Here is a 22,655-nt window from a genome sequence, read left to right on the forward strand (position 1 = left end):
TCCTGGTCCCATCCCCATTGCTGAGACCCAGTTACTGTTATTCTGAACTCTGTGGCCCAGCCTTTGATCCCGGGTTCTTCTCATGAGCCTCTGACTGGAATTTTGACCTTGCTGTTTGACTTCTGGGAGAGCTGGATCTGTTTTCTGCTTCCACTTGTTCATTCCTGCATCCTCCCACCTAGGGACATTACTCAACCCAAGAGCCCTGACCCACTCTCCCATCCTGTCAGGCTTGACCTCTGCCCATTCTTGTTCATATCCATCCAAATTCTAGGCCCCAGGCCCTAACCATTGGCACTTAAGCCCCCACTGAGTAAATGAGCTGCTCAGCCTCCATCAGTCTGCCAGGCACCAGGATACCATCACCAGCACGTGTGCATTCTGCTCTGCACTCTTCCTTTTCTTTCTCTGATTCTCGTCAGTGTCTAATTAACTCGGTTGTCAGTTTGCCAGGCAGTCAGCAAAAGTGCCCATAACTTCATGCAGTAGAAGATGATCTCCTGAGTTGAATGACTGCCTAGCTGTTTTCAGGATTATTTTAATAACCCTTTTTATTTGGCATCATGAAGGAGTAGGGTAGTTCCAGAAGTGAATTCTCCAGGTAATTAAAATTTGGGATGTCAGATCTTACATGAAGAATTTTGATGTGAGGCCTTCTATAATACTTTGTGTACTTTTGTGCCTTCTTAAGCCAAAGATACAGATCATATTTTAACCCATCTCAGGAAACCGAGTGTCATCACTGAGTAATCTCATTTTGGACAGATTTGGGGATTTGCACTCTATTTTCACTATTATTAAGTGTGTCAGGTTTACAACAGCCTTCAGATCTGGCTTTCTGCTTCAGTGGAGCTCATTTATTGTGTACCTCCTATGTGCAAAAGACTGCCATAGTGATGTGGACCCTAAGGAACTTACTGTCTAATCTTCTAAAAGTTAGAAAATTAAGAGATACAGCCTCTTAGGACAATTTTGAATGGGAGCTCTTCTTTGCCAAATAATGTACACAGACTTTAGGTGCTTAGATGTCTTTTTGCCTTTTTGTTCATTCATTGAGCAGTTCTATAGACCAAACTGTGCTAGGTGCTGAGGTTATAAACAGTAAATGAAGTATTGTCCCTAACGTGCAGACCCTTCCTCCCTGGTTTTCAACCATTTCCCAGAAGGCTAGGTTCCAGTTACCAAAATTCTGACCGCCTGACCCACCCTGTACAAGTTGAAAATAGCTACCTAAATGTGCACACACACAAACCCGCATACCTATTAATGTAACACATTATTTCCAGTTAAAGTCTACCAAAATATAATTCCTGTGAACATTAGCAATAAAAAAGAATAAGCATAAAATGTAAGACAAGTATAAAAGATCTAGATTCTTGGAATCCAGTGATAATTTTGTGAACTGTCTCAAGCTGGATTCCTGGAAAAAGATACCCCACTCTATATTTAAAAAAAAAAAATTTAATTTGTCTTTTGTGTTCTTTTAATAATCTCATATCTTTTCCTATTAAATATGGTTTTGGTAAAGGAAGAAAAATATTAATATGTTTAACAGCCAAGATTCCTTGGGAAAAGCATACAAAAGTAATAAATAGGTCTAAAATAAATATATGGTTGCTTCCCTTTCTGATCACAAAATAATACAAATCTTGGGAACATTTGCACACTATTCATTTTAAAATAAAATAAACTGCTCTGAGATAAGTACTTCAGAAATTACAAGGATGTAGGTGTTGTTATGAGAAATGTACAAAGGGAAAAAGGATAACCAAATGTGTAGTGGCTAAAAGAATTTGAAAACTCCAACCGTAAGAGACTTTTTTCCATGACTTAATGAGGCTTTCTTAAGTACACATTCAAACGCCACGGAAATTCCCACTTCCAGATTAGGGAATTTTTATATCTTCAATTTTTTTTTTCTTATTGTCTGCTTTAGTAGAGTTTTCCCTCTAGCTTCATTTGGGAAAATTTCATCTTCACCGTACTTTTCTTCCCAAGATGCAATTATGTTGACAGTTTGGTGATTTATTTGAAAGGTGTTCTGACCAGTTATGGCTCACATTTGAAAAGCATCTGTGTTAGCAGCACGACATACGAAAATACAGCAAAACAGACAAGCTTTGATGCTGTCTTGGCCAGCCTTATCTCCAGTTTTATGGCCCCGGCTAGGAGACCTGATATATTTAGCCATTAGACTGCCATGTAAAGTCAGTGACATTTTGGAATTTTCCTACTCATTGGAATTCACATTGCTTAACCAAGTTCAGCCCCCTCCAACCCGCCAATCTCTGCCCAAAATAAAAAAATAAAACTACCTTAAGAAAGAGTGCCTGAAGTAAATCTGAAAAGAAAGCGTAATTGTTCATTTTTGTCTCTCATAATCAAATAAGCAGGCTTGGGAATTTACAGAGAAGAGCTATGTAAAATATGCAAAGCATTATTAAAGCCCAGAAGAAGTAATAAGAGAAACGAGAGACAGATAGGAATTGTTAGCTTCATTTATCTTATTACTTCTACTTGAATTTTTTTTTCACTAATGAAGAAATGTAAGAATGTATCTGTCTTTAAAAAGTACTTTTTCTGTAATCCCAGCGCTTTGGGAGGCTGAGGTAGGAAGATTGCTTGAGGTCAGGAGTTCGAGACCAGACTGGGCAACATAGTGAGACCTCATCTCAAAAGAAGAAAAAGAAAAATAAATAAAAATGAAAAAAAAAAAAAAGCATTTTTTTCTGGAAATGTGCATACAAAGAGGTTTTTCCAGAAAGACTTTTCTTAGTGTGTGGGGGTGTGTGTGTATGAATGCATAGGAACGGAGGGTGCTGGCAGACAGCTGCTCTCCACAGCCAGGCCTACAGTTCACCAGAGGACAACACAGTGAGGCAGCAGTCCTACAGACAATCAGAATCTAGAAACAGAGTTAATGACCCTCCTGACAAGACAGTGCTACACACAAACCCAACAGGGATGGCTGTGTATCCCTTCCACAGCTGTACATTTACAGAGTCACCCACCCATAGTCAAGAGCTGCTAAATGGTTGTCAGCTTTCCCAGGGCTGCTAATCAGAAAGAGTGCTTCATACATTTCTCAATGGAGATAATTAATATTATTTATGAGAGAGAACTAGCTCATAGTAATCTATCTAAGAACCTTGTATGGATTAATTCAAAACCAGAAGTTCAGTGGAGTAACACAGATTAGACAGCAAGTTAAAAGCATCTGTTAACATTGTCATTTAAGCTACATGTACCTGAAGTATAAAAACTAACTATTATATTGTTTCAGAAGTGAATATGCCTAATTATACATTTAGAAATAACAGAAGGTCAAAATATGTTCATTTTTATTGTTCTCCCAGAGTTGTTGAACTATATAATGTAAGGATAAGACTTATCTAAGAACTTTATACTAGTGTCTTAAAAGGCTGAATTTGAGTTTCAGCTTCTTGCTTCCTTGGCCACTTTTTGAAGAATTTCTCATAAAATAAAATAACAAAAGGCAGGAAAGTAGAGAGCTTAGATTTGCTTAACACATTTATAACACTTGAATAACCAAATATATATTTATGGTCTAGTACCGTGGCCTTGAAGTTAGATTCATGATTTTCATTTTAACTTTATATTTTTAATCAAATTAATTGTGATCCCCGTAGCTTAATTTCACCATTGAGTAGATAAAATTGCTCCTAGGAAATATGTGAACATCAATATAAAATACTGATGGTGTTTTTCAATAACTTAGTGTCTGAAGCTCTGTAATTTGTAAAAAATACTAACATTTTCCTGGAAATACTTTTACTGACAAGACATCTGTTAGGCTTTTTAGGATATGAAAGAAGTAACCCTAAATTTTTAATAAATGTAAAATGAAGAATCAGCATGTGTTTGTTTATGTTATTGCATGTTATAAGATACTTTCTGTCAAAATTTTCTTCTCTTAAGACTTGGGATAAGAATTGGTGGCTGAGCATCTGCACTCCTGACAATCCCAAGGGTTCTTTTAAAAATAGCTCTTCTGGACAGTGTAAGGTGCCTGGAGGGTCTCTAAAAATTGTTCAAGAAAACAACAGGTTGAGGAGAGTAATGTTTCCCACTCAGATGCTGAGTAGGAAACAAGCAAACCGGATGTAGACATAACAAACACCCATTTTTGTTCTTTATTGCTTCTAGGCTCAAACTATTTCTAGAATTCTTCTCCACAAGGAAGCTGTTCGAGGGTTCCCTTTAGAAATAGTAGTAGCCAAAGACAGCGAATTCCTGCTGTTTCAAGCCTTCTTCCTTTGGAGGACATTAAGGTATTTCTTTAATTCCTCAGCTGATTCAATACAAGATGAGATAGAATTTCAGGGTGATCCTATAAACAGTACTTCACTGAATTTCCCCTCTCCAAAACCTCACCTTTATGCAAGCATTTCATCATTCTCCTAAATCTAAGACCATTTATCTCCTCTGAAAGAGGCCTACTAACACATACCTACCCAGCCAGTTTAAAGGGGGACAGTTTTCTTTGCTCCAAGCAACAAATATCACATACAGGGATGCATCAGTGCCTCCAGAAATCTTAGCAGGACCTCTGTTCAATTGAACTTTGTTTACCAAACACGTCAAAGATAGGGGATCACCATCATCCTTCTAGAAAGGCATGTACTCTCTGACACACAATTTCAGTGTCACACCCCATGTAATATAGGAGCACAGATATGTAGTATTTAAATGAGAATCTTCTGGTCCTGCAGACCAAAACCCAACAGGTATTTTCCATATTCAAAGCACTGTTGCATAGACTAGAGAAAAGTCTGGGATAATAACAGTTCCTGATGCACAAATTTCAGGATGCTCTAACTTTTAGACAAGCAGAATGTATGTTTCACATACTTTGCTGACACTCCCTCCAGCTTCTTTTTTTTTTTTTTTTGGATGAGAAACAGTCATACTGAGATACCATGATTCTAGATTCTTTAAAATCACCTCTTCTCCCACCAGGAACTCTCTTGGATAAAAGCTATGTTAAGAATCTGACCAGCTCTTGGTCATTATTCTTTAAGAACCATAAATATAATATTGATTTGAAATGCCTTAATTCAGGACGGTGTCAAATATGTCTCACTTTGGAGTTAATTATTTAGCATAAGAAATTGAATCTCAGTTGTTTCGTGTCACTTGTTTCTCAAAAAATCACCCTGATATTAGTAGTAGGACCAGTTCTGATATTATATAATAATAAATTGGACTAGAAGCAAACTCTCAAATATGTTTAACAATAATATGAGATTTTTTTCTAGATAATTTATAAATAGGTAGATAATCTATATACTTACAGGTCATATTTTTGTTGTAATGTTGTTCTCACAGAAATCTAACTACTCTGGATATGGCCTCATATGATAGGAAACCAAGCACTAAAATGTTGGGAGAATGATGAAAGGCAGTAGACTGTAATGTATGACTTCAATTGAAATGCCAGGAGATAACTAGTTGCCTGCAAATGTGTTTATTACAACTCAACGGTTACTCCAATGACCTAGGATATTAGCAGTAAGGACCCAAGAAACATGTGTTACCACCCGGAAAAAACCTTTAAAATTTGTTCCAGTTTGTATCTGAGTAGGAAAATGAGATGTATTTGTTAAATGTAATAAAATGAGGTGCCAAGTGTTAAAATGTCTTTTTAAGAAAACCTAGACTTCTAGCTATATTTAACATATCACAATGACTATTGTTGTGTTCAGCCTAGTCTATCGAGGGGAAATTGAATGGTTCTAAAGTAAATTGAAAGTTTTCATGAATAAAAGATTTTGTTGCGTTTTTCTGTGTTTAATGTTAAATATTGAGGGTGTAAAAATTTGAAATGGCTATGCTTCCCCATTTCTTTCATCTAATATAGGTCATAAGTGAATGGGAAAATACTAATGTTAGAGGCACAAAATGATTTTTTGCTTCTTGCATGCTACAGCATTGAGGCTTGGAAGGTATCCCATAGGACTTGTTTTACCTGAAATATTTAATACACACATTGTAACACCAACACATACTGAACGACCCTTTCTTGCAATTTTATTTGTTGACGTGAACAAAACCTGTTGTGCTGAATATTTTAGGAAAACATTGAACATATTTCCTGTCCTGGAGAAATGTGTGTTACATGTACATCTGTGGCTGTGTACGTAACTGTTGAAGCCATTTGGATAGATTGGCTTCTATGACTGATAGGGGGCTGCCCAAGTCAGCATTGTGGTTCTGATCCTCAAACAACCCAGTCCATTTGTTCCTTTCACTTTCTAGCCACAGATCACAACCTTAATCTCATGTTAATCATAATATATTTAAAAAAAAAAAAAAAAAAACAGCACATACATCACTATTGAGAGCAAACATCATTCAGAGGTAGAAGATCATCTTTGTAAAAGTTAGACAATGGATTCTCTAAATAAATCCCTAAAATTCACTGCTGCTAAAATTCCATACTATCCTATGATGATTACACATTTTTCAGGGTCAGTTTAATCTTCTTCAGTATATACTTTTTCATAATATATTTTCTGAAGGCAAAAGTTTCTCATAAATTTCACATCTTAAATGTAAGTAAAGAATAGAAGATTTTGGTATGCGTAGATATACTTAAGACATTTCTTTACCCATAAGCTGTCTGGGAAAGCAGTGTGCATAGAGTTCAGAATTCTTCCCTCAACTTTGGCCTAATCACTCTAGAACATAGAAGTCCTTTCTCACTGGGATAACCTGTGGTGGGTTTACTTAAACCTGACACTTGCCTTCTGCTGTCTCTCATTTTTGTGGTTAGAGTAATTTTGACAAAACATTGGCAGTCTTGGGACTGAAGACTGGAATAGAATCATTATTTGGGGTAGCTAATAAAAGTGGTGATAAAAGAAAGACTAATAGGTTTGAGAACTGAAGATGTTTGCAGTAAATTTTAAGAGAATGAAGGGGAGCAGCAATACTGTGTCTAACTCAGGACGTCTTAAAATAACTAAACTTTAGTTACTTTTTGATGTTTACAGTTATCAGAAAGAATACCTTGGTTATTGAAGGACATTAGAAACTATAGCAGTGAAAAGTTTATATAAAAATTTTAGTAGGATGCTGTTCTTTGTAATAAGAATAGAGAATGTGCTATACTCACTTTATACATATTTTTACTGGGAGAATGCTGATCTAAGCATCTCTTTAGTAACTCATCATTGCCTACTACCTGTGAAGAGTTGAATCTCTGTCCCCTTTTAGTAGATGGATAAAAATTTAGAACTCTTGATCTCAGCAGTGGCAGCTAAAACACTTATTTTGATCTCTCTTCCCTGGTAACAGGAGATGAAACTTGAGAAGACAGTGTGGACTAATGGATAGAGTGATGGACAGGAGGTTAGGAACCTCTGTTCTGTTCTATTCCCAGCCTGCTACTGAGTTGCTATGTAAACTTAGATAAGCCAGTTACCCCCTCAGCACCTCATATTTTCCATCTGTGAAAATGTAGGTAGAGACATTCTGTACTCAGCTCTTTCACAAAGATATTGTGAGCAACAGCTTACTTTTAAGATGTTAGTATATTTTGGTTGAAAAGATGTTGCATAAGTTTGTCAGTGCCTCTGTTTCCTTTGGCAACACCGTTCTCACAACCTGGCATTATATAAACTGTCCCTTATTGATGCGTTGAGAAACAGGTACCATTACAGCAGATTTTGTGTCGCACAGAAGCTGAGAGTGTGACTGGAGTCAGACTGCTTAGACTTGAATCTTGGGTCCACCACAAACTAATGCTGTAACCATGGGCAAGTCAGTGTGCTAGATTTCCTCATCTGTAAATTGAGGATAACAATAGCACCCACCTCACTGGAATATGGTAAAGCTGGAAGGCATTTATGAACAGCACTTTAAACCTTATATAAACACATAATATGCTTTATGTAAGTATATGTAGTTACTGTTATTACCCAAAGCAGTTCTTCATTAACGTGGCAGGTAAGGTAAAGCGTCGCCTCTGGTCTGGCTTTGTTTCATGCCCTATCCCGCTCTTTCTCCTGAATGCGTGTATCTCCCTCTGCCACTCCCACAAATCTCTGGGCCCTGAGGATAAGTTTGTAGTTATCTGTGGTATCATCTGTCATAAGTGAGGGAGTGTCACATAAAAGAAATCCAGGTGTTTTAAACTAGTCTCAAAAACTGATTTGTTAATTTGGAAAAAAAATAGTAACAGATTTCGGAAGTATTACAGAATGGGAGTGAGATAATTGATAGTTGACAGCTGTATCCTGATTATTATAAAAAACAAACCGGAAAACATCAGGAAGAAATAGAAGAGCAGTTAACAATTTAAATGGAGTTCATTTTAACCTCTCTTGTCTGCTTCCAGTAGTGGTGACCATCAGAGAAGAATTGCGTGAAGGTACCAAAAACTGCATGAACTGCTCGAACACAAAGAAGTAGTGTTCACGTTTTCAAAAATCTGAACACAAATATATCTGTTTCAGGGGTTAAAGATATTACTAGAGCATAAAAGTGTAGGATTTGATGACAATTGTTGATTCGATTTTTGTAACATTATGGTGTGGAATTTCAAAAATTGAATAGCATCTAAAAGGTAGTCATATGTTTCATTGATTATTTTTTTCTCTATTTATTATTAGAACCAACCATCATCACAGTTGATCCACCTGCATGTGGGGAGTTATCAAACTGCACTCTGACAGGGAAGGACTGCATTAATGGTTTCAAACGCGATCACAATGGTTGTCGGACCTGTCAGTGCATAAACAGTGAGTAGACAGAAAACTGTATGTTTTTTCTGAGGCCTAATATGATATTGTCAAAGCGTATTATGTAATTGAATATCTTTTTCACTCCTGTTCAGACATTCCCTTGACAACCTGAAAAAAGGGGGAAAAAAGTTATTTTTAACACAAACAAATACATAATCATTTGGGAGAAAGGAGCTGCTGCTTTATTGTGGTTTTTGTCTCTGTTTCCTTGATGTCCAGTTGCATCAGGAGTGCCACCTGGAATGACTTTGGAGTGCATCCTTCCAGCCACCCAGAAGGCTCTCCCTTTAGTACACTCACCAGGTCATCCAGTGACAGGGAGGTCACCCACACATACAGTGTCACATTCCACATATGACAGCCATAATCCTTAGACTGTGCTTCACTTTGTTGACCCCAGCTCTGGCTCCATGTAGATTCCAATCATGTGTCTAGGCCCTGCCCTTTAGGGTACAGAAGAGTATATTGCATTTCTTCCAGAAAAAAATAAAATAATACATACACACACACCCCCCATATATGTTAAAACCATTTTGAATTCCCCTAATTCTTCTGGCAGGATAAACGTGCTCATTCCCCTTGACCATTCCTCGGGTGACAAGTTTCTAGAACTTTCTTGATCTTTTCCATCCTTTGACACACAATATGTCTTTGTCTTTACATAAAACGTGGCCCACAATCAAGATACTCCAGAATGGGCAGGCATGATGGCTCACGCCTATAATTTCAGCACTTTGGGAGGCTAAGGCGGGCAGATCACTGGAGCTCAGGAGTTCAAGACCAGCCTGAACGACATGGCGAGATCCCTGTCTCTACCAAAAATACAAAAAAAAAAGCTAGGCATGGTGGTGTGCACCAGTGGTCCCAGCTACTCAGGAGGTTGAGGTGGGAGGATCGCTTGAGCCTGGTGGGACAAAGGTCACAATGAGCTGAGAGCGCATTACTGTACTCCAGCCTGGATGACAGCACAAGACACTGTCTCAAAAAGAAAAAGGTACTCCAAAATTTGGTCTGCTGAGTACAGTGCTACTGTGTGGCCTAAGTTTGCATTAGCTCCTTGAATTGCACTTCGTTGGCTGATACTGAAGTTATAAGTAGCTAAAAACACTAGGAACTTTTTTACATCACCTGCTGTTAGGTGGTTCTTATCTGTTCTATAACAGAACATTTGATTTTTTTTTTTTTTTTTAGTGATTTATGTAGTCAGCCAAATATAACAATAAATTATCCTAATCGCTTTAAACCGTTTTCTAACTAGTTGGGATATTTTTGAGTTTTTACAATGTGATCTTATACTTTATGCCTCCCAGCTTATATTAAATAAGCACAGCTTACATGTCCTTATCTAAATCACTGAATTAAAATAAACTGCACAGAACCAAGGACAAAGACCTGCAGAATGATGCCGAACATAGCTGATCACTCCTTGAGTAGAGTTATTTAGCTGACAACATATATCTCCACAAGAAATCTTGAAAAACACTTGGCCCGTATCTTGTCTGAAGTCAAAATATATTACAAAATACATCAGAGCATTCCTTCGCTGGAAACCCTATTTTTAAAATGAGCTGAAGTTATAGGGGCCTGGCTTGTTTTTCCAGAATCTGTACTGGCTCCTGGTAGTCAGTGCTTTATTCCCCTAAATGTCACAAATCATATATTTAACAATGATTTCTGAAGAATTTTCAGTTGTGAGTGTCAAGTTGTGTAGTTTTTAGAACATTTTGTCGCTTTTGAATTGACATTCTCTTTTCTTAAATCTCTTCCCATTCTCTTCGATCTCTCTCAAACATAGTAGTGGTTCTGTAATAAGCAGGCTTTGGTCCTGTGGGTATAATTACCATGGCTCAGAGGCTTGGACTTAACATAGACACATGCTCACTTTCTGATTTATCAGTTATCTCAGCCTTTAACATACCACTTAACCTTAATCATTTGTCACTTTTATGAAAATATTTTTTGAAGAAGATACAAAATAGGAGTTAAGCCATTCTACTTCCTCAGTTTACATGTGACCATCACACTATCTGCAGTGGCGTTAGTGCTAAAACTGAGTTTATAAAACACTTTTTGGCCAGGCATGGTGGCTCACGCCTGTAATCCCAGCACTTTGGGAGGCTAAGGTGGATGGATTGCTTGATCTCAGGAGTTTGAAACCAGCCTGGGCAACATGGCAAAACCCCATCTCTACAACAACAACAACAACAACAAATACAAAAGCTAGCCAGGCATGATAGCGAGGGCCTGTAGTTCCAGCTACTCAAGAGTCTAAGGTGGGGAGATCTCTTGAGCTTGGGAAGTCGAGGCTGCAGCTAGCTGTGATTGTGCCACTGCACTCCAGCCTGAGTGACAGAGCAAGACCTTGTTTCAAAAAACAACAACAACAAAAACTCTTGTTAAGCTTGTCGTTACTGCCATCTTTAAATTTCCTATAAGGCTCTATCCATTTCGGGGTGTCCTGACTTCCTACACCTAATTCTTTTTAGGGAAGGGTCAGTCCCTGTTGCCTTTTATACCTCTCTTTAGAAAGCCAAGGTCACGGAGTTGCCTTGGCAGCCCAGGTTTTCTCAAATGGCCAACCTTGTTTTTTGAACAAGATAACTAGTAATTGTCATGAAGTGTTTATATTTTAATCCTTCTAATGCCTCTTCCATTAAGAAAGCTACGTCTTTCTTAACATGGGATCATATATATTCATTTTTTTCTGAGTTTTAAAAAAGTCTAAAAATACAGATTTCATTGTGTCCAGTCACCTCACCTACACTCGCACCTGGATTTTGCTATTGTGAAATCTTGGCCTCTTGGTCATGCTTATCTAAGACTTTGGTCACTTCACACGGCATCTTTCATCATTATGTTCAAAGAAGCAGTTTCCCTCAACTGCCTTTAAAGGAAGTCAAAATATGTCCCTTGGCAAATAGTCACTGGCAAATAGTCATTTGGCAAGTTGAGACTATAAGGAAGATGCGTATTTATCCTCTTTAGGTTAGTGTTTTATTTGGCATTTTAAAAGGAACATCAGTGTGTGCTACCTGAGTTCACCTCCATTTCATTCACACTTAGGAAGAAATACGTACAGGAGGAGACCGTTGCATTTTGTATCAATAAATTTATTATTTGCACATTTTACCCATTTGTAGAGACAGCTGGTCTTCCTTCCTTCCTTTCTTCACCTAATATAAACAGAGCATCTGCCACGTTCTAGGTAGCATACTAGGTATTAAGGCCACAAAGATGACTAAAATGCAAGACCTTCCCTTAGGAAAAATGTCTCCTGTAGCATAAACGCTCAGGAAATATCACTACTTTAAGCCAAAGTCTGTAACTTACAAATGTAAATTCTTTTAATAGGAAACTATGGTCCTTCAGCAGAACCCAGGCTTATGTTCACACCAGAGTAGAGAAAGAACTGCCCATCTCCCAGGGCTCTACTTGGTGCTCAGCAGATACTGGCTCAGTGAATAAAAAGGAAACCTTCAGGATCAGAGATGCCTTTGGATATCATTCTTGCCTGAGGTCTCCCTTTGAGATCTTGCTATTCTAATAATATATCCATCTCATTTTGGATTCTTCTTGACATGAGTTAGTCTTGTCATCTCGCTCACTGCCCCACCGTATACCTAAAGGCTTACTTCAACACTAATTGGAATTTTTCAGTTTGTCCTGTACAGAAGTCTAGACATACAGCATTCTGCTGTCACCTCCCCCATTCCTATTAGCAATCCAAGTTATTTGGCAACTTTGGAAGCCACACCTTTGGTATGTGAGTCAAATCAAACCAAATTTCCTGATCCTGGGTTTTGTCAGATTCCTATGATCGTGTGCAACTCTCCTCTCAGGCTCTGCACAGCAGCTTTTGTGTTGCACAGAAGCTGAAAGTGTGACTGGAGTCAGACTGCCTGGGTTTGAATCTTGGGTCCACCACAAATTATGCTGACTTGCACATGGGTAATAAAGGCAAATTGCTTTACTTTGGGACTCTTTGTCCACATACGTGAAGGGCAAATAATAGTACCAAACTAATGGCTCATTTTGAGGACTAAATAAATGAATGAATGCAAAGCTAACTCTTTGGCTGGCATATGGCTGTTGTTTCCCCTGCACTGTAACTATTTTATAGCATCTTTTTCTGAGTCAGCCCAAGCTAGCTGACATGGAAAGCCCCAGCGTCCCCGCCCCACTTTGTTCCTGCCCCGTCACCCTGCCTCCAGTTCTTCCTGCCCTCTAAGGACACTCGCACCAACAGCTTTCCTTTTACTTTTTCATTTCATTTTAACCCTCAAATATTATCTTTCTCCTCCTTGGTTTTAGAGAAGGGAGTTTCTTATAGCCAAGTATGGAGTATTAGATTATTTTTTTCTATTGCAGCTGCTTTATCTAGGTATTTATTTTGTCCCATATTCACCCTTACATTATTTTTCTGCATCCCATCAAAACCTTTTGCACACACAGTAGTCCTAAGCATTTATACCTAAGTTTTATCTTAAGGATTTAGGACTAGTTTCCATTGGTTTCTAGATTTTTTTTTTTTTTTTTTTTTTTTTTGATACAGGGTCTTGCTTTGTTACCAGGTTGGAGTTCAGTGGTGCAAACACAGCTCACTGCAGCCTTGACCTCCCAGGCTCAAGCAGTCCTTCCTCCTGAGCCTCACAAGTAACTGGGACTATAGGCACTGCCACCACACCCAGCTCATTTTTTTTTTTTTTTTTTGTATTTTTTTGTAGAGACAAGGTTTTGCCATGTTGTCCAGGCAGGTCATGAACTCCTGGCCTCAAGCAATCTGCCCACCTCGGTCTCCTAAAGTGCTGAGATTACAGGTGTGAGCCACCACACCTGGCCCTTCAAGATTTCTTAAAACAAAGCCAGCACCCCACAGATATTTCTCCTGTCTTCATTGATTTGTTGTTAGTTCATTCATTCATTATTTTATTCATCTAGCATTTGTTGAGTGCCTACTATATGCTAAGCTCTGTAGGGATACAAAGAAGATTAAAAATAGTCCTTACCCTTGACTTACATTGGTAATTTGTTGGTAATATTAGTCATATGTTAATATGTTGTAAAGAGATACAACATAATCTAGCCTGTTGTAGACAGTCACATTAGGATTGAAATCAAAACCCTGTAGAAACATGTCCTTCAAAAGTAGGTGGCAAGTATATGACACAGAATTCTTTCATTCGAACATATTGTATTTTACTGTTTTAATCTGTAACAAATAACATTCTTGTAACACTAAGAAAAGTAGTATACATCCAGGACATATAGAAAGTTTGCATTATCCCTGACTCAGTTCCTCAAAAACCTGTTTAGAATAAAAAATGTTTTTAAAAGTACAATAGCAACAAAAGTTTAAAACTAAAATTATTTTTAAATGATATAAAGCTAAAAAAATTAAATAAAAATAAATAAAAAATAATTAAAAAAAAATGGTATAAAGCCACTAGTAACCTAACACTTTATTGATACAAGCTTTTAACAACATTGCTCTTTAACCAGTGTCTGTTGCTAATAGACGTAATATACCCGCTTACTACGTAAACTCTGTATGAAAGGCATCTGTATGAATTAAGTACCATCAATCTTTTGGCATCTTAGTGTACACATCTTTAAATCAAGTGGACTTGATCAGATTATTTGTAACTTCTCTTCCAGTTTTAACATTCTTTAATTTTAGATGTTAATAATGCTTTTTCTAGAAACTGATGCAGGCATGTAGAATTTTGCATCAGTCAGCAGAGAGGAAAGAGCCTTCATATTTTTCATGAAATATGTATCTGAATCAAACATCACAAGAAGGTTGCAGCATCGAAGATAGGGAGGCAGGCTCCTTGTTTTATTTCACTGTAATTCTACACTAACACCTATCAGGGTCAAAATTGGGACCACCATTTGTAATGTTGCATTTCTGTATTTAATAGTCTTGGGAACTTCATGGCCATCCTGAACTGATAATAGGTTTGTAGGAATTGCCAGTATCTAAGAGTTTAAAATACAGTAAGTCCTCGTTTAACATCCTCTGTAGATTCTTGGAAACTGTGACTTTTGTGAATTGACATGTAACAAAACCAGTTTTTCCAGAGGCTAATTGATATAAACAAGAGTTAAGTTCCTACCTTATATTTCTGGTCACGAAAACATCACCAAACTTCTAAATAAAGACCTAAAACATTTCTAATAGTAAAAGTTAAAGTAAGTATGAGTTATATATACATTTAAGAAAGACTAACAAAAAACAAGTACGATGGTGATTCCCCATTTTTAATGAATCAGTGAGTGATAGTAGTTGTAGTGGTGCTGTGTTAAATCAACGAATAAATGTTTGCAAAGCAGACACTGTAAGGAGCACCTCCTTCTGCCATGCAGTTCAAACACGTACAATACCCACTGTGGCAGGCTCACTGAACCCTTTTGTCCTACATTGTTTATTGTACGTTTGTGTGATTATCGCCTGCTTTAACACATTTTTATTTTATAAGAATTTGTATTTATTCACTCATTTATTTTCCAACATGTTTATTCCAGGCCAGGGTTGAGGGTAGCTAGAGCCCATCCCAGCAGCTCTGCAAGCTGCAAGGTGGGAATCGACCCTGGACAGGACACCATCCCATTGCAGGGTACACTGACACACACACACACACACACACACACACACACACACACTCTCTTTCTCTCTCTCTCTCTCACATACTCTCTTTCTCTCTCACACACACACACTCGCTCACATTCTCTCACATACTCTCTCTCTCTCTCACACACACACACACACACACACACACATTCAGATTAGGACCATGTAGACACTCCAGTTCACCTAATACGCTCATTTGCTCATCCCACACAGCATGGAGAGAACATGCAGTCTCCACACAGAGAGTGGCCCCAACCGAGAACTGATTTTTATTCCCCTTGTTAAAGTTATGACACAATGACGTTGAAGAAAACCACTGCTGTTTGAGGACCTGCTGTACTACAGCGAAGAGTGTGCAGAAATTTGCCGCGCTCCTCTAGGGGACACCGTCCACAGTGTGTTCTCCATGGAGGTTACATTGTGTTTATATATAATGAAGAATGAATGGCGCCCCCCACAGCTGCATCACGTTTTGAGCATAGGAGCAAACATTTCTTTTTTTCCAGAATGAACAGAGTGTTTACTACATAGTTGCTATCGACCGGCACTGCTGTACAGTCCCTGTACTTTGCCATTATTCATCACTTTCTCTTCAATAGTAACTTCTCCCCATGGATTAGAAAGCAGTTTTAGATCACAGTAAAGTCATAATGCTGAAAAATTATGAACATAAAGCCACCTTTTTCTCCATGGTTGCCTCAAGTGATGTACTGAAGCTTTACAAACAAACAAACCCCTACCCTTCTATGAATACTGTTTTTCTAATCTCTGTTCTACTCTTTATTTATGGTTTTTATTGTTTTTGTTTTTGTTTTTTTTAAGACACAGGTTCTTGCTCTGTCACCCAGGCTGGTGTGCAGTTGTGCAGTCATAGCTGTCACCGCAGCCTCAACCTCCTGGGCTCAAGTAGTCCTCTTGCCTCGGCCTCCCAAGTAGCTGGGATTACATTCACTCACCACCACACCCAGCTAATGTTTTATTTTTTGGCAGAGGCAGGGTCTCACTGTGTTGCACAAGTTGGTCTCAAACTCCTGGCCTCAAGCAGCTCTCCCATGTTGGCTTCCCAAAGTGCTGGGATTACAGGTTCAAGCCAGCTGCAGTCAGTCTGCTCTTTATTTAAATGTTTGCCATGATGATACATTTCTCTTAAGAAAACTTCATAATTGACATATGTGGATTTAAGACTACCTTCCAGTCTTTAATGTTGTCTATTTCTGAACTAGAAGATGGTATTTTGAGATGTTTTGGCAAGTGCCAGTATTTCAGGACAATTTCAGTGTTATCAGAGTAAGTTATTTTCATGCTGTCATTTCTCTGATAATATGGCAGTCTTCATGACAGTGGAGGAGTAGGTAACAAGAACATTGATGCATTTATTTAGCAAATGTTGTGGAATACCCACTCTGTACTAAATACCACGGTAGTCCCTCTACAGTGTGCCTAAAGATACCAGGGCCTGGGCCTAGAGCTCCCTCTGTTGGGAAGCTGCATGTAGATGGGCCAGAGTGTAGCATGCAGGGGAATGTTCCCAGTTCAGGGCAGCACTAGGGCATCCCACTCTAGGAGGCATAGCCAGTCACTTCCTTCTAATGAATGTCCTGTATTTTTATTTAAATGCACCAGCCTTTCTTTGAAATTCCCTTCCATTGCAAAGCAGAGGTAGATTACAGACTAGTTTTTATCACATTGTTTAAACTTGAATGGAGACACACCAGTTTTCTTTAAAGGTGAAGCACATTCTAGATCAAGGTCTATGGAAAAACTCCTTCTTTATTGCAGGACCAGAAAAATAAAGGCACCAAGGTGCTCAGGCTCCAAAATTTCAAGGAATTTAATCCCAAGGGATATTGGCTGACTCTGGGAAGTTTTCAGGGTGTTTTTAATTCATCTGTTTCCCAACAAAATCCATTTGTGGTCATGACCTAAAACTTCTTGTGATAGAAAAATGGGTTCACAATTTAGATCTCTGTGTTAGAGAAACATGGCTAATAAAGTCTTCTTTTTTCACCATTCCCTTAATAATGGGGAATGAAAAATTATGACCTTTCAAGTCATATAATTACAAATTTCTAAATGAAGCATTTAGAATTTCTCTTCTAAACACCGCATGTTCTCACTCATAGGTGGGAACTGAACAATGAGCTCACTTGGACTCGGGAAGGGGAACATCACACACTGGGGCCTATCATGGGGAGGGGGGAGGGGGGAGGGATTGCATTGGGGAGTTATACCTGATATAAATGATGAATTGATGGGTGCTGACGAGTTGATGGGTGCAGCACACCAACATGGCACATGTATACATATGTAACCTGCACGTTATGCACATGTACCCTAGAACTTAAAGTATAATAAAAATAAAAAAAAAATAAAAAAAAAAATTATCTGGGCATGGTGGTTCATGCCTGTAATCCCAGCTACTCGGGAGGCTGAGGCAGAAGAATCTCTTGAACCTGGGAGGCAGAAGTTGCAGTGAGCTGAGATGGTGCCACCGCACTCTAGCCTGCAGCCTGGGTGACAGAGTGAGACTCCATCTCAAAAAAAAAAAAAAAAAAAAAAAAAAAGAAAAGACAAAACAATATGTTACAACAGTTTTTTGGCAAACATCATTACTCTGGACAAAACAGTAAAAAAATAAATTCATTCATTAATTAAATCATCCCTCGAATTAGGCATTTAGAACCCACTTTTTGGCCACTGGTTATCTTTTGGAAGTCTCCCATAACAACCTAATCTTCATTCCCTCTTCCTCCAAAATGTCTATTCTTACAGAATAAGAGATTGAAAAACATTCAGACAGACAAATAGGTCGATGCTACTATCAACTAGATATTCACCTAATAATCTGAATAAAGTAACATATAAAAAAAAAAAAAAAAAAAAAAAAGAATTTCTCTTCTAAGGATGCAAATTAGTAATCAGTTGCTTTGCAGTGTAATACAGGCCCATGAGGTTATATTTCTATGTGTAATAAAAGGTTTATGATAATGACAGAGTAGAAAATTATACCATAAATCACATTTTCCTTCTTAAAAGATAGCAAATTAAATATGCAAATATTGCCAACTAAGATTCACAAAAGACGCTATCTTGAAATATTTATGTAAAACACGGACCCATTTCACCTATTCATTGTAGTTGAGGTTTAATTTTAGATTATAAGTGTGTTTTGAGGGGACAGATGCATTCTGTTTTTCCCAGTGACTTACGTGTTATTACAGTATTCATGCTTAAAGGATGTCCAGATAAAATAAAAATGTGTTCATCATTCCAATAATAGACTCCGCTTCCCATTTCACCAGTCCATGTAGAACAATATTCAAACATTGCCATACTTCGGCCATCACCATATTAACTTCCCTTCTTTAAATTTGATTGTCTTTCAAATTCTACATTTAATTCACACAGATCTCAGCTTGCTTAATTTATATAATAAAGCATGCTTTTTTTTTTTTTAACCTTAAACATTTCTATTTCCCTTTTCTCTAGTAAGCCTTATATAACCTTTTAAAATCATTTTGGAAGACTTCTATTAGGCTAATAATGAAACCCCATCTCTACTAAAAATACAAAAATCAGTTGGGCGTGGTGGCGCATGCCTGTAATCCCACATACTCGGGAGGCTGAGGTGGGAGAATCACTTAAACCCAGGAGACAGAAGTTGCAGTGAGCCAAGATCATGCCACTGTACTCCAGTCTGAGTGACAGAGCGAGAGATTCTGTCTCAAAAAAAAGAAAAAAGGACATGCATTATTACAGACATGCAACAGATATAAAATATATAATGAAAATTGGACTGTAAATTTCTAATTCCCACGTAACATTAATGGTCATCAGTGATTTAAAGTGATTTATAAAGTTCATGGAAAAATTATCTGAGTCATTAATTGTAATAGTTATCAGCCTGTTCTTCACTTAGAGCCTACCAGAATTTGGGTACACTTTAGAAATCTAGGCATTTCAGAGTTGGACTTTATTTTGTTTATTACCACCAAAACATGGAGTCATGTGATAACCATGAAATAGCACAGTCAATGCTTTTTAATGATAACCAGGGCCATGGTAGAGCTGAGAAACTGGAATCTGTGCAAGAGTGGAGGATTCGGGGACGGTATTTTAGCATCGAAGTGTTCTGCTCTGTTCATCTTTGGAAGAAATATGCCGTCTCTGTGTCTTCACAGGCGAGGAACTGTGCTCAGAACGTAAACAAGGCTGCACCTTGGACTGTCCCTTCGGTTTCCTAACTGATGCCCAAAACTGTGAGATGTGTGAGTGCCGCCCAAGGCCCAAGAAGTGCAGACCCATAATCTGTGACAAGTATTGTCCACTTGGATTGCTGTATGTATTTCTTAATTCAGAAAAGCTATTATGAAGTGCAACTTGGCGAAATGTTTCTACGCATTTTGTTTTATATGTTGTTTGTGAATTAATCTATGATGTATTGAGCCCAGAATGTCTATACTTGTTAGGTGATTCAGAAAGCACAGAAAAGGTGGTATCTCCAAAGAAAAGAATCACATTTAACTCTTATATTTTATAGAGGTGGGCCAGACACACCCTTTGTGCCTGTTGTGTGAGACTTTCCCATAGCAGAGTCCTTTAGACACTGCTGGCAAGATTAGGAGATGGAATTGAGAGGGCCCAGTGTTGGAAATGCTACAGCCCTTCACACCTGTCCCAGGGTCTGTTTGTGATCATTTATTTAACACACACTCTAAGATCAATTGAAGACCGACCCCCACTCACTTGATACATAATGCATCCTTATCTGCCATGCCTAGGTGTCTCACCTTAGAACTAGTCAGCGTTTCATATTTTTTTCTTTATCTAGTGTTAGATTTTATGAATTTTCTTAGAGATAAGGGTCATGACTTTTGTTTTCTAATACACCTTATTGAGTCAAACTCCATGAGAATCTAGATTATTCCAGTGGGGGAGGGTGGAAATAGACACTTCATATTTGTTTCTTTAGTGTTTGTATAAGCACCTGTATTTGCCTTTATATCAAGTTGATACCTTTAGAAAAATCACCTTAATTTATATTTTTTCCTTTGCTGTCTTTCATTTCAATCTGTCTTTCCAACTTGGTATATTTATGTGAGTGCTAGAAATTCTTCTTTTTTTTTTAAGGCATGGTATTGCTCTGTCACATAGGCTGTAGTGCAGTGGCACAAGCATGGCTCACTGCAGCCTCAACCTCCCAGGCTGTCAATCCTCCCAGCTCAGCCTCAGCCTCCCAAGTAGCTGGGACTAGAGGCATGTGCCACCATGCCCAGCTAATTTTTGTATTTTTTGGTGAGATGGGGTTTCACCATGTTTGCCAGGCTGATCTGGAACTCCTGGCTCAAGCAATCAGCCTGCCTCGGCCTTCCAAAGTGCTGGATTACAGGCATGAGCCACTGTGCCCAGCCTAGTACTAATAATTATAAGGGACTTAGACCCATCATCTCTTCTCATCTTCTGTCAGTCATCCTTTTCATTCTTCCTTTAAAAATTCTAGTTTTGGGAGAGGTCTTCTTTCTAATTTTCATTGGATAATTAAATTGGAAACATTGTTCCTTAAAATTCCCCAGATAAAATAATGAATCATCATCATTCTTAATCCTAAAATATGAATATGATGCCAATAAGAGTATTATTTCGTAACCTAACTGCTAATATAAAATGAAGTAGTATTACCACAATAGTAGCTGCAACCACTTGCTACAGTATCATGGCAGTTCAGAATCAAGGCTTTGTTCAAATCCAACCGTCATCTTGGAGAAAAATCTCTTGGATGATTGTAAATTTCACGTTGTATTCCTGCCGGCACATTCAGGGAGGACCCAGTTGGACACCTTGGACAACTGAATATTATACTGGCTAGAACACATGTTTTAAGGACACACACCAAAAGAGAATTCCTGGCCAGACACCACGTGGGAGTGTCAAGATGAAGGCAGCAGTTGGTGCCCCTTTTATGTAACCTTCTGACTAAAGATTACTTTATGCATGCCGCAGATACTTCCAGAAAGGAGGGAGGGGGAGGGATAGATGGATGGATGGATCAGTAGGTAGGTGGGTGGGTGGGTGGGTGGGTGGATGGATGGATGAACAAATGAATAAACAGATAAACCAACAAAATCTCCTTCACTTTCCTGTTCATGGAGTTTCACATTCATCTTTTTACTGTGGTGTACCACTCTCCCAAATTAAATCAACAGTCCTGTCATTGGGATTCTGAGAGCCACATCCTAGAAGCGCACAAGTGCTTAGGCAACTCTCAGCCTTGGTCATGAGTGAGTGGGGGTCATGGCCACAGGGTGCTAATTACCCATACCCCAGGAGTCTGAGAGCAAAAGTCAAGTCATTCTGTTTAATAGCAATATCACTTTATTGACCCTTGGTCTGAGTGCTTGGGCATCATTTGAGACTTTTTGATTTTCTGACTTCTGACAAAATTTTAATTACCCAGGAAGAATAAGCATGGCTGTGACATCTGCCGCTGTAAGAAATGTCCAGAGCTGTCATGCAGTAAGATCTGCCCCTTGGGTTTCCAGCAGGACAGTCACGGCTGTCTTATCTGCAAGTGCAGAGGTAAGTGTGTACACATGGCCCTTCCCCCTCAAAGCAGCTGGGGCGCCGAAACAAAGAACAGAAGGACACCCTGTAAATGAAATGGTTTCAGTGATTGCTGCCTCTTCTGACACAAATGTCAGTCTCTGTGGGACCGTCCCACAGGACTCCACTTTCCTTTCATTTTTATGAAGTAAAAGCTTAGAATAGAATGTAAAGTAAGCATATGATGGACAAGCACATTGACTAACTTAATCACTTCCTAGCTCTTTTTACTCGTATCAGTAACTTTAGCCTAAAGCACAATTATCTCAACCTCTATAGAGCCTCTCTCTGTTCAGGAGTAAGATCCATAAAATTGCAACAGTAAATATCCTCAATTCAAAGTTCTAGAGGGTGGGTATAGCTCAAAAGTTAGCTCCTGTATTTCCAGATAACAGTTTTCCTTGAGAATTTAGCCTTTGGCTGAATAAGCACATGCCAGCCCGCAGCTGTGAATAAGCACAGAGCCCAGGTATCCCTGCTGCTTGAGGCTTCTCCAGGGAGATTCCTGAAACCACTGAGCATGCGCCCTGACCGCCGTTTCTGCCCTTACCCCAGCTTCACCCCCGCTGCCTGTCCCTGTATGTTGTACTTGTCAGCATGAACCACAGATTAAACTATAAAAGATTCCTAAACTTTGTTTTACGATTTTTCAGAAC

General features: G+C 38.5%; 1 protein-coding gene across 4 annotated transcripts in view; it reads left to right on the forward strand.

Annotated features, from left to right (window-relative positions):
* The window catches only part of CRIM1 (cysteine rich transmembrane BMP regulator 1), a 197,775-nt gene that overhangs the window by 136,991 nt on the left and 38,129 nt on the right, over positions 1 to 22,655 (forward strand). For all 4 annotated transcript variants that reach the window (XM_023216356.2, XM_023216358.2, XM_023216359.2 and 1 more), the window contains 3 exons: positions 8,637 to 8,765; positions 19,581 to 19,737; positions 21,854 to 21,975. In XM_023216356.2, coding sequence (XP_023072124.1) covers positions 8,637 to 8,765; positions 19,581 to 19,737; positions 21,854 to 21,975 — 408 coding nt within the window. The remainder of the gene's footprint in view (positions 1 to 8,636; positions 8,766 to 19,580; positions 19,738 to 21,853; positions 21,976 to 22,655) is intronic.

Source organism: Piliocolobus tephrosceles, chromosome 15 (assembly GCF_002776525.5).
Source record: "Piliocolobus tephrosceles isolate RC106 chromosome 15, ASM277652v3, whole genome shotgun sequence".
Classification (NCBI taxonomy): Eukaryota; Metazoa; Chordata; class Mammalia; order Primates; family Cercopithecidae; genus Piliocolobus; species Piliocolobus tephrosceles.